Here is a 12,811-nt window from a genome sequence, read left to right as displayed (position 1 = left end):
TCTCTCTCCCTTCGAAAAGAGTAGATTTCCAAAGCAGAAGACCTCCAGAGCAGAGAGGACTTCCATAGCAGAGAAGACTTTCAGAGCAGAGAGGGCTTCCAGAGGGATTGCAGGTGGCCTAGGCCGGCTTGGAGGGCAACGCCGCTTGTGATGCCAGAACGCCGATGGGCACGCTCAGAGCTCTGGCAACGTTAGCAAGGCTACTAGGCAATGCTGCACGACTGGCGTAGAAGGACTATTGGGAAACTGTTGGTTTTCGTATATTAATTAACGACAGGCCACCCCTCAGGTTTAGTGGATCCAAGCGCGCCAATGCTTCCATGGCGGCTGTATGTCTGGTTTGAAAAGCTCGAATTTCCAGAATCAGAGCAATGGGCGCAGGCCGAATCTGCGCTGAATAACCTGATATTACGCCGATCTGTTCACAAGGGTGTGGGAAGCGAGGGCTACTTCTCGAGGAATGATTATTTCGCAACAGATTCCGGACACGTGTCGCTGGATGTTAAGTTGATGAAAGTCCTAGCCTCCGAAGCTACGATTCTAACTTTGATTTTGGGAGTGAACACCACGAGGACACTGCCGTGGAGATGTTTGAGGGCAACACCCAAAGTGAAGATAAGGAGGATGACCGGCAAAACAATGAAGACATTATCTGAAAGACAGGGAACTTCAGAATCGCTGGCTTGCATTTTAGCACGCATCAGTCGCATTCCTCGAGAGTTTTGCTAGCCTAGCAGTGTCAGTTGGCTATCCAGGCAGTGTCTACACACACGTATACTCTTAAAGCGACTTTGTCTCCTGTGTACTCACTTTCGTCCTCGTTATTGTCGTCGTCGTCGTCGTCGTCGTCGTCTTCGTCGTTGTCGTTGTCGTCTTCGTGGTTATCTTTGTCATCGTCGTCCATATGGTGGTCGGTATTTACTACCCGACCGAATAGCAAGACCTCTTTCGGTACTAGGTAACGTAGCCGTTTAAGCTGACCACCGCGTCTACTCAGGTCACACGCACACCCGACGCACCCCCCCCCGCCTCATTTCAACAACTTCCCCACACGAAGTCAGCCAAGCCCCGAGAGCGGCGTTATGAAATGCCGTGGGATTTATGAGGTGGCAACAAGACCTGCAAGCCTGTGGCGTGGCATCTGACAAACCCTCAGCTAGCCAAGGAAATTTTCTTTCAGGCGCAGAGTCAGCACGACCAGTCCTCAGCTAACGAAAGAATAGTCAAATTCAATGTAACGTGTGGATTCAGGGTATACAGCATGGTATATTGGCATGGTATATAGGTAGAGAGGGGTTGGCTTGAAGAGGGCCGCACCCAACAGCCGCCGCAACGGTCTCGAGCGCTTACACTCCTCAGCCATGCAAAAGTAGACTGCACGTCTTCAAAGTCTCCGTGTCCTTGTGACATTAAAGGGATATCCAACAGCAAAGAGAAACCATCAACACAACTCGCTCGCTCGCTCGCTCGCTTAGACATTTTGACCACCGTGGTAAGAGGCGTCTCAGATTTAGACGTTCTGGACGTTGACGACGTCGCCGTAGCGGTCGACGGCAACCTCCTTCTTCTGGGTAGACTCCTTGACGGGGTTCTTGGCGGCGAAGATGTGGTCGAGTTCCTCAAGCTGTCGGCGTCATTAGTATCTTTGATGTGAGAATGAGATATTTGTTTGGGAAGCTTACAGTGCGGCCCTTGGTCTCGGGAATGTAAAGAAAGATCACGGCGGTTTGAACAAAATCCCAAATTGTGAAGATAATGTAGGTCTTCCAGGCGATCTTCTGCATGGAAACGGGCCAGGCGAACTGGTTGAGGAGACCGGCGGCGTTGACAGCCAAGTTGGAGAAGGCCATACCCTTGGCACGCATCTCGAAGGAAAGAACCTCGACGGGGTAAAGAGCCTGGAGGGGAGTGATACCGACGGAGTAGACGGAACCGAAGAGGAAGATCATGGCCAAGCAGGCTTGCGATGCAGCCGCGTTGTGGAACTCGGGGTCGCCGTCAGCGTTGATGGTCTCAGATTGGTGAAGAATGCCGGAAGCAATGGTCATGCCGAGCCAGACGACAGTGCAGGCGGAGAAAGAGAAGAGAAGGAGCGGGCGACGTCCGACCTTGTCGACAAAGAGAGCACCGAAGATGGCGCAGGCAAATTGTTGGCATGAGTTGATGAGGGTGATGTTGGCCTGCTGGATGGGGTGCGTGTAGCCAGCGGTGTCGAGGACGGAACCGAGGAAGTAAGATAGCACAGCGTTTCCTATGGGAAAAATCAGCCAGTATTCTAGTTCCGAGTTGGTGGGATAACTTACCAGCCCATTGACCAAAGATGGAAACGCACATGTTGCAGCAGAGGCGGTAGACGGAGGCGCGGTTGCGGAAGAGAGCACGGTAATCCCACCAGCGCTTGTCGGCACCATCCATGTCGAGGAGCTCCTCATACTCGTGGAGTTGCAGCTTAACCCAAGGAGAGTCGGGGTTGCCGTTGCCGTGGTACTTGGTGAGCACAGCAAGAGCTTTGTCCTTCTTGTTGTTGACGAACAGCCATCGAGGAGACTCGGGGAGCCACATGCAGAAGAGAACGATTAAACCCGAGAACAAACACTGAAGCCAAGTAATTAATCTCCAACTTGAGTCCCCTGGAAATCGGAAAAGAAGTCTATTAGCATGCGTACAGAAGTTTGAAGTTGATGTTTTGAGGTTGTGGTGAAGTTGAGATCGTGGTGGCTTCATGTGCACGGCCCCACTTCGCGGCTCACGGCGCACCGGAAACCAAAGGTGGAGACAGAAGATGCAGAGAGAGGAAGGAGAAAATGGAAGGGCATGTATTAAAGTGAACGGGGGTCAAACTTACCGTGAATTTCAAGTGCACCTCGTGCAGTGCCGGAGGCAACAATGGCACCAGAGAACCAAAGGGTGTTGTACATGGCACCGACGACACCGCGGAAAGCGGGGTGGTTGATTTCGACGACGTACATGGGACCGGCAGAAGCAGCGATGGAAACACCGAAACCGAGGAGGAAACGGCCGCCCATGAATTGCCCGGTGCCGTTGGCGGTGGCCTGGATAACTGTTCCGATGATGATGATGCTGGCTCCGATGAGCATACCGATGCGGCGACCCCAAGTGTCAAGGGCCGGACCAACGAAGGGAAGAGCGACGACACCACCGATCTGGTAGATGGAAGAGATAATACCGGCCCAGATACCGTCGTTCTCGGCTCCGTAGCGCTCCTTAAAGGAGGGGTTTTGCAGCAAGTTGTTGATGAGAGAACCGTCGTATCCGTTCATGGTGGAACAGAAGAAACCAACGAGAGAGAAGGCGTAGATCAGAATCTGAGCTTTGGTCCAGGCACTGGGCGGCTCCTTGATCATGGCCTCGTTGAAGGCCTCGGAGCCGGTGACCACCTTGGTCTCGACTTCCTTCTGTAAGGTCAAGCACGTTAGCATATGTCCATGTTTCCGCAGCAGCATCAGAAGCATGGCTTGCCTTGTCGGAGTCATGGTCGACATGGTGAGGTGAGATGTTGACGGAGTCAACCTTTTCGGCCATCTTGGCTGTTGGTGGCAAGCCGCCGAGAACGTCCTCGTTGAAGTATTGGCACTCTGAGGAGAGCTGCAGTTGCCGACTACCACAGTCTGGACTGTGGGTTTGGATGTTGAGGTGGAGAGGGTGATGAGGGTGAGGATGGGAAACTCAAGACGAACCAGCCAGGGATCGCGGGACAGGCTGAGGTTTTATGATTTTCGGCGTCTTGGTCCCTGGGAGACGGGATGAGGAGTAGGATTCCGATGGAGAGACGCGGTAACTCGCAAGAACGAACCCCAACTTCCAATTGCCCATCCTTAGCTTGGCCGTTTCGAGCCTACCCTCCCATGCATGGGAGGGGGTGGGCAGGTGGAAGGACGGGCCACTCCCACATGGGACCGAAAGGGCGGCAGGCCTGCAATCCTTGGACTTTGCTTGTACTGGCTGGGCAGCAGATCGTTGGTTGCACCACCCTCGAACTGCTCACACCCCATGTTGGTACGCCCCCCCCCCTACTCTCTGCAATGTGCGGTGCTGATTGCCACTGGGCCCAGTCCATCAGCATCCGACAGATGGGCGTAGTAGACAACCGGTTATGTGTACGGTGTTGCCGGTTCTCGCCTACGACTAGAATCACAGACTTTCTTCAAGAATTTAGGTGTGGCTGTCTTGGAGCGTGACACTGCTTGGCAGGTACCGAGAGTCCCTCGTTGATGGCTTTGATGGCTGCGTCGCAATCAATGTGAATTAGATTGAGTGGGCATCGAGGCAGCTCATCTAGAAACCATGAGGGACACCTGGGGAACTAGGTTGTGTGTGCTGCGCGCTTGAATTAGCGTGGACGCAACCCCGAATCCCCAACTCCTCGACGGCTTGCTGGCTGGCTCATCCACTGCTGTGCCGTTGTGCCAGGGGCGTTAATGGGTCAATGTCCAGCTAATCTGTCAACGCAAGACGAAGAGACGACGCGGGCCGGCAAGCCAAGTCGACATGGTACACCTGTATTTGGCGAAAAACGCCAACGCTGTTGACTGAACTGTCAATGGCGTTGGGCAGATTGACAGAGAAACATGGTTGCGGCCTTTGAGTCCTCCCCGGATCAGCGGGTCGAAGTGCTCCGCAAAGACTGGGGTGTTTACAGATGCTGTGCTGCTCTCCGTTTCTCGCACCAGCCTGATGGAGACGCGCTGGAGAAGCGCCCAAAAGAAGGTTTTGCTGAATCTGGGGGAGTGTGTGGGCGTGTGGAGATGCTGCCCGTCTTGCCTCGAGTCGGCTGGGTTGCGTTGTCAATGGCAATAGCACATGTCCGGGGGGTATTGCGATTCCATGCGTGACCGCGATGCGCCGCGACTCAGCTGTTCGGAGATATTTTTGCTGTTGGCAATAGCTTCTTTCAGCACATCAGGAACATTTGTGGGAATCGAATCATCATCTGGCTCCGTGAAAGCGCTTGCCCGGGATCTCGAAGTCCAAAGCCGAAAACACGAGCCAGTCGCATCAAGGCACACGGCGGGCGTAGCGGCGTTTGGGTTGGTTGGGGAGAGGTGAGATGGGGGAGAGAAAAGCTGGAGGAGATCTGGAGAAAGAGGCCACCAAACCCAAAAGAGATGGCAGGGAATCCAAATGAGAGGAGCAAACGTCTTCTCCAACCGGGCCGTCTTTCCATGTGGCCTCAGAGCCAACGACCGACGGCTGTCACTCTAGCGGCGGTCTCTGTCTTGGGCGGCTTTGCTGCTAATGTTTCTCTGAGAAGACGCTAGGAAGTGCATCTGTCTTGTCGTCTCATCTCGCTTCCAAGTTGTTTTCCACTAACAACAGTACACTCCGTTGCGTTGACAGCGTCCGCCCCCCCTTTTTGCCGAAATTACGCACGCATAATCCCTGTATATACATGAAAATTTGCCCAACGCCACGTAGATATTCGTAGTACGGCAATTGACCTATTCTGATGGCTTCAATTGATCTATTTCTATTGAATCTCATTATCTGAGGGCATCGTGATGCCTCCTAAACGCCGCCGCGCGGCTCGGCAGGCGGATGATGACCCTTCTGGGCATCGTCCGTCACCCATCGCCAACGGTACGCGGAAACAACGACGTATACAACAACTGGCACAGGACGCCGCCAGAGATCCTCCTCAACGCTCTGCCTCGCCGTCGATCAGGATCGTTACGCCCGCCGAGAGGGCTCGCCGGGCTGCCGCCGCCGAAGAGGCCGCCGAGGAGGCCGCCGAGGAGGTTATCGTCGCCGAGGCTGGACCCGAGACTAATGATTTGGTGGCGGCTGAGTCTACATCGCGAAGAAAGCGTGTACTTATAGCCCCTCCGTCATCACGAAGAGCTCCAAAAGCGTCCTCTCGCCAAAAAGCAACGACAACGCAGAGGAAGCGAAAGAAGGATCCGCCGCATACGATCCGGCTCCGAAGTACTCTGCCTTCGTCGATGCCACCGTTTCGACCAGACTCGACCCCAGTTAACCCAACCCCTCGTCAAACCACTCGATTTGCGGACGATACGCCTACGGCCCCTCGCCATAGCGCTGATGATACGTTTATGTCGTTCCACGATGTATTTGAAGAGGAGGACGATATGGGTAACGAGGAACCAACTCTGCTACAAATCCAGGTTACCCGTGGCCCAGCGCTCAAGGGTAACGGTTTACCTGTTCTCGATCTAACCATCGAGAGCATCGCGTATAACAGATTCAGTATTGCTCCTGTATTAGATGCGAATAGTAGAGACTGGGAGGCAGACAGCGGCGCCCAACTTGAGGCAGAAGTGGCTCACTCGTATATTGTGAAGAAGGCCAATATCGCTGTTGTCGTTGCTTGGAGGAAGCCCACCAACGCATCTAAACCAACACCAATCTTCACTCGGGTCTATCCGTCTACTGGAGGGGTCACTTGGCCAAGTATTCCATGGGTTGATATTGTCCCCTCTCTTGAACAAGCTGAAGAGAGGGGTGAAGTCCACCTCACCGTCAAGTGGCAATACAGCGCCGTACCAATCTCTGGTGGTATAGTGACTGGCGTACGAACGCCTCGAAAAGGTGGCCGAGCAGGCGTTTCAGCCGGCATGCAAGAGGCGATCGATCGTGAGGCTAACGATCCTGCAAACGTCGAGCGTCGGAAGGAGGGTATGCACAGACAACTTCTCCGTACGCACATCTGCCCAGAGTACCAGAGATGTAAGAATAGTTCGGGCGACGAGAAGTTCAACTGGTGCTATATACTAGGCCAGAAGCACTACAAGATCAAATCTCACCATATAGAGAAGTGGGCGAAGGCTATTATGACTGGACAGGCTGGCGTTGACAATATGGAACCACCTAAAGAACTGCTTGGTGAGATTCTTCACGACCAGTTTATAGAGGATCAGAAACGCCAGGGCAAGAGAAGTAAGAATATCGTGGAGGTTGATGATAACCAGGAGACGACAGTGATGACGGAAGAGAAGGCTGAAAATGCCGCACTTCCATCATCAGGGTCAAGATCTGGCCTAACCAACGCCAACAGCAACGCCATCGTCAATATATACGGCAACGCGGGGGCGCCAGATCGTCATCTTCAATATCCTAACCCATACGTACAGCTGCCGCCGCCGGCGCCGCCGCCGCCGGCATATTGGCCATATGCGAACATCTCACAGTATTCGTTGCCAACTCTTCCGCCATTGAACCTTCCAAGCACTCGTCAACCAAGTATCGCACTCCCGATTCGTTCGTCCTCGCCAGTGGTACCGGATTCGCCTCGAAAAGCTCTAGATCAAGTGGCCAGCTTCATCAAGTGGTTTATATCCGTCCGCGGCAAGCGATATAACGTCGACGAAGGGTTCAGAAAGAAGCTACAGAAACTGCGATCAGTAGACAGTAGCTTGCGGGCAATTCGCAAGTTACCAGATATTTGGTTTACTGAACAGGGTTTTACTCAAGATCTTACCGAAGATGTCAGGAACTCGATCAAATCCTTCATAGACAACAGCGCCTACTACGGAGGGCAGTCTGACGCCCTCTCCGACGTGGTATCTCACTCTGAACTTCATTCAAACCATCGAGAGTCAGAAGGAGATGTTTATACAAGAATATACGCTGGATTGCCAGGAGGGACGGCGGCGGCGCCAGTTGAAAACTCTGCGGCGCTAGTTTCAGGCGAGTTGGGGTCATCCCGACATATCGACGCCCTAGTGCCACGTCAATCCATCGAGCAAGAGATCCGTGGTACGCCAGTTGAAGTTGGTCGACGTGGTGAGTGTATATAGAGCTGTTTACTGTCGAATATGGCTAACTTTGTAGGCGTTTCGGAACTCTTTGGTTTCGTTTCGTCACCACTGCTGTCAGCGTCGCAGATGCTGCCCACGCAGTTACAGATCGAACAAGACGAAATCGAGCAAGGCGATGAGGACAATCAGATTGAAATCTCGAGTGATACGTCGTCAACAGAGACGTATTACTCGGAGGAGGATAACGAAGAAGAGTGATACAGCAAGAGTGGTGTGAAGTTTGACTGTATGCGCGATTTTTTTGCATGACGTGTTCAACCACGGAAAAGTCTACCCATAGCCGTAGATTCAACACTGCCGCTCTATACGTATAAAAGCAATAGAATTACTGTTATTTTGGATCTGCAAACAATACACTTCGGTCCATCCCGATACTGGTTAGGGGCAGTTGAAGTCTCTGACTATGGTTGAAGTCTCTGATCGTGATGACGTGTCATCATCACAAATCATCGTCACAAGCATCAACAACGCGTTTCAGCCGTTATACAGGCAAAATTGATATGTATACGTAGCTACCGACGAAAACAATGGACGACGGTATATTTTTTGTGTTCTGGTGCGCTTGTGGCTAACCTTTTGGCAATCTTGTTGGCTACAATCATGGATTTGATGATTGACCATCATATGACGACACGATTAAGATCTATTGCGCGCGAACGCACGATGAAAATTTGGATTGCTTGCTGATGTTCAATATTGGCAGCAAATCCTCCCTTTTATAGTTCGATATCGTCAAATATATGCTCTGTCCCATCAAAGTTGACGAACGAATGGCGGAAATGGCCCTCGATCTGGGGTAGACGATACCCAATCTCCATAGCGCAGTCACGTAGATATTCCATGAAATCCCGAGTGTCATTCTCATCGTTGTTCCACTTCGAATACGTCTTCCTGATGTATCGCTTTAGATCGCCGAAGTACTCTTCGATGGGGTTGAAGTCTGGTGAATACGGAGGCAGAAACTCGAGATGGACACCTGATACCCGGCATAAACCCTCGATTTCAGGTATACGATGGCAGGAGAGGTTATCCATAACGATGACAGAGTTTGGCTCTGGAAAACGCCCACATTTCGGGATAAGGCACTCCTGTAGCCAACGAAAGAACCCATCGCCGTCAGTCGTACCATAATACGTAGTCAAGTGTAGGATACCGCTCAACGTGAGGGCTGGCAGGATCTGTACGCGAGAGTTCTGAAACCGATCAATCTCTGCAGTTCGAAACGCAGCAAGCCCTTTCGGCGCCCATCCAGTCCTCCGTATCCCAGTATCCTTATTGACGCCGGATTCGTCGACGAATACCAGCTGGTCGGGGCGATATCGTCGTATACGGTACAAGTACTCGTATCGTAGTTCGTCACTTCGCTGAGCAGCAATAATCTTGGACTTCTTGTTCGTCCAGCCAGCTGAGTTTAACTGTCGACTGATTGCAGAACGACTGATCTGGATCTCGAAGGCTTCAAATAGGAAATCTTGCATCTCTTCAAGAGATAGATCGCTGCGGTACTGCAGTAGTTCAAGAAGCTCTGTACGATGCCATATTTCCATCTTTTGTCGACTCTGGCGGCACCTCTTATATCTCTGCACTTCGCCAGTGATATTACGTCGTGATCTATGTCGTCGAATCGTTCGTTCGGTACAGCCAACGATACTTGCCAGCTCGTGGGTCTTTTGGTCTTCGAATGGCAGTATCATCGCGATCGTCGATAGCTGTAGATTCGATATTCTGGGCGCCATTGTATCGTCGTCGTCGCCCGGCGTCTTTCTCGATGTATCTGATATAATAAACCACGGACATGTACTGACCAGCGGCAAACTGTAAGTAACAGGGCACAATCTATACAGCAGTAGACTCTTGCTCAATATCGTGAACAAGCTGAGCTATCAGGAGAGTCATTAATCCTGTTGACTGCCAAAGCATTTGCTCTGAAGAACCGTATCAAGCCCCTTGGTATGCTTATATATTACTCAGAGCCATACAAACCGTATGCTGAGTAGATATATAAAGTCATACAGCAGGTCTCTTCTTCTGTTCCTCAGCAAATGTCATCTTGATCTCTCATGACGAAAATAGACCTTTTGTTGGTCGAATGGTATGGGGATGAGGTGACTAGCTGGGTTGGCAATGCCTCGATGGGTAGATTGACTGCTACGGAAGCATGAAATACACACCTTATGTCTCTATCGTGTAGTTATACGTTTGAATACTACTGGGACTATAGTGATTGACGGCAATTGAGGTGTTGGTGATGACTTTGACGCGTTTTGCGTGCGATGCAGAGAAATGCGCGTCACAGCGTAAAATTGGCTTTTTTTCATGTTTTTGCATAAGCGGGGAAAAAAAAGGGGGGCGGACGCTGTCAACGCAACGGAGTGTACTTACGTCTGGCCGGACTGTCAGGCTAACAACATGTGTCTTCGTTAGGACATCCTTGTCACCAACATGACAGAAGTCAGAGAACAGGAAAAGAAGATGCTAATTAGCAGTTGAGAACATGGAAGTGGAAGTATCATGTCTCTTCTTCCCTCTCAATTTGCCCCGGCCACATCGAAAGCAAACCATCAAACTACCTGATCGACTTGACAATTGCCCATGACCTTCTCCAACTCCCCTCTCAAAGTCCCTCTCTTCCATGAGTCCGCCACGCTATGCCTATCTGGTTGACGGGCCGCCTTCCTCCGCCCTAAATTTCTCCTCAAAGCGGCAGCCCAGCCCGGTCAGCGCCTCTAGACCCTGTCGGCGCGAGCTAAGGCAGCCAGTCTCCACGATCCCTTGCCCACCCACACGCCCTCGACCTCCATCGTCTGCTTCGACATGGTCGCCAAGTGCTCACCTCCCGCTCCATCGACTCGGGCTCGAAGAATCGATGTATCACGCCCCCAAATCCAACGGGCGTGTACAAGCCGTGTTCGCCGTCTGATAGGGCCTGCGCTTCTGTCGGTTCCTTCAATGGTTTCCTGCCGCTGCAAGCCACCGGCAAAGGCATCCTGTTCCTTATTTTTGATACCCTCTCCCAAGCGGCCTCGACGACGTGTGAATGGTCCACAGTGAGTGGTGGAATCCCGCCCTGCGAAAAGGCCCGACAACACACGAGGCACCAGGACTCACACGCGACCCGTCAACACGGATCTTGCTGCCAGACATCCATGTCTGTTAGTCAGACCATGGTCCTGCCACTCCCCACACATGCTGCTTCAGTCGTCCCGTTAGCTCGCTGCTCACCTGAGACCTGGGAGGAGGCCTACGTTGGAACATTCTCCTCTTGCACCTGTTCCCGCTGGTTAGGTCCAGCCACACGTCGTTTTCGCTCTCCAGGCGTCGTCCTACCTGCTTGTCCGGGCCGTGATCCAACGCCACGCTGCCGCTTGCTGTGACGGAGAAAAGCGCCCTACCGGCCGTCTTCGTCTCAGGATTACGGACCCGAAAGCTGCGCTGCTGTGCCGCTGGTGAGCGTGCGGGACGGATCCTACGACCGAAAGCTGACAGCAATGAAACAAACACACTGGCGGCGATGTCGGACGCTTCCATGTTATGACTGACGGTCGGGTATCGCTTCTCGCGATGAGAAGCTTCTAAGTGGCTGTTTCACGGTATATCACAAGCGCTTTAGCTGAATGATATTCATCAAAATTTTGAAGGCAAGCTGCCAATGATGGCGGAAAAAAAGATCGCCTCGCATATAGGCTCTCGTCCAGCTTGGGGGCTTTGCCTCAGGAAAAGTAGGCGTGGCAAGGTGTTGATCTCTTTGATGACAACTAAAACCGATAGCTATTATTTGGAGGATTATGAAGCCAACATCCGTACTCGGCCCTGAAATCAAGCTCGATCTCAGCTTGACGATCTTTGAGCACGAAAGCCCAGTATACGTAGATCATCGTAGCATCTGGTACGCGTCCATCAGCAGGATCGGCCTCGGCGATCCCCGTGGCAAGCTTCGGCCGCGTTCCGACTTGGAGGAAAATCGGATGTGCGTGGCGCTGTGACCTTAAGAAGACTCGTCTCTCTGTAGCCTTGACTCATTACTCACAAACGGCGTCTTACTACCAGTTCTCCCGGCCGGCATAGACCCATGGCAGTATACAGGCCAAGACATGTGACCTGCGGGTTTGAATTTGCGATTGCAGGGTTCGCTCCGAAAAGCCGTCTTGTCTCGGCGTCTTTGCATGTGTTCCAGCGGCACAGCACACTCTGGTGTCGAAAATTGGACATGAGGAAGCACCCACAGAGCTGGAGAGCCAAGCGGGCCTTGTTGGATCTTTGCAAGCCCATCCGCTAGCCACCCAGATTTCGAAAGTCAGTTGGATGCGAGACCGTCAACTCCATGTTCGCAGATCGGAATTCGGCTGCAGCGATGTGCACCTCGACGACGGCGCAGTTTGGGGTTCCAACAGACCAATGCAGACTGCTTTACGGCAACTTCTTCCGTCAACTACTCCCATTCCAGCCTTCAGCATCTCTGCGTACCCCAAGGGAAGTGATGCCAAATTTCCTGATGTGGCCTTAAATGACATGGCACTAACGGTTCGCCTTTCCTGAAAGAAGACCGGGGTCCTACCCTCCACGCCCCCCGAAGTGTGGACGGATCCGCGGTGCTGGAAACATTTCCCCCCAGGCACTAACCGTTTTTCTCCTCGTTTATTAGACATCTTGGTTCTCAGCCTTTCAAAAGTTTCGGATCAACACATGCAGGCGCCTCTAGTACGCTTCGATGCCTTACCCCTGACAACCCTTTGAAGGCCACTTTCAAGCCAAGATCGTGTAGCGAGAAGGCTGGAGCATACTTACATCATCGACCGGAACGAGCCTCCTTTGCAGCAACCCACCCTCTCTCCGGACTTGCTAATTCCACATTCCCTCCAGTTTATGCAGTTTGCGTATGCCTTTTAGTGGGCCAGCCACTTCATGTAGTCACCCACCTTTCAGCCCGGCTACCTCGCCTTGCAGGAGAGATGGGAAAGGGGCCCGATGCCAGCTACGCGATGAGTATTCAAGTGTGATGCTGGTTGCACTAGCGG

The 12,811-nt window shown here is 52.4% G+C and overlaps 2 protein-coding genes across 2 annotated transcripts; both read right to left on the bottom strand.

The window, feature by feature from the left end:
* Nucleotides 1-1,510: 1,510 nt before the first annotated feature.
* On the bottom strand, nt 1,511-3,543 carry CGCS363_v010569 (Lactose permease; the record flags this gene model as incomplete). Its single annotated transcript, XM_036642418.1, has 5 exons — nt 1,511-1,624; nt 1,683-2,251; nt 2,304-2,630; nt 2,846-3,416; nt 3,502-3,543. The coding sequence occupies 5 exons, from the start codon at nt 3,541-3,543 to the stop codon at nt 1,511-1,513; spliced, it is 1,623 nt and encodes a 540-aa protein (XP_036492309.1).
* Nucleotides 3,544-8,512: 4,969 nt separating this feature from the next.
* CGCS363_v010568 (uncharacterized protein) lies at nt 8,513-9,343 on the bottom strand (the record flags this gene model as incomplete). The annotated part of the gene is made up of 1 exon (XM_036642417.1): nt 8,513-9,343. The coding sequence occupies one exon, from the start codon at nt 9,341-9,343 to the stop codon at nt 8,513-8,515; it is 831 nt and encodes a 276-aa protein (XP_036492308.1).
* Nucleotides 9,344-12,811: the final 3,468 nt, after the last annotated feature.

This window comes from Colletotrichum siamense, assembly GCF_013390195.1.
Source record: "Colletotrichum siamense strain Cg363 chromosome Unknown KSG_Cg363_contig07, whole genome shotgun sequence".
In the NCBI taxonomy this organism is placed as follows: Eukaryota; Fungi; Ascomycota; class Sordariomycetes; order Glomerellales; family Glomerellaceae; genus Colletotrichum; species Colletotrichum siamense.
The sequence above is the reverse complement of the archived record's forward strand: the minus strand, read 5'-3'. Positions and strand labels throughout refer to the sequence as shown.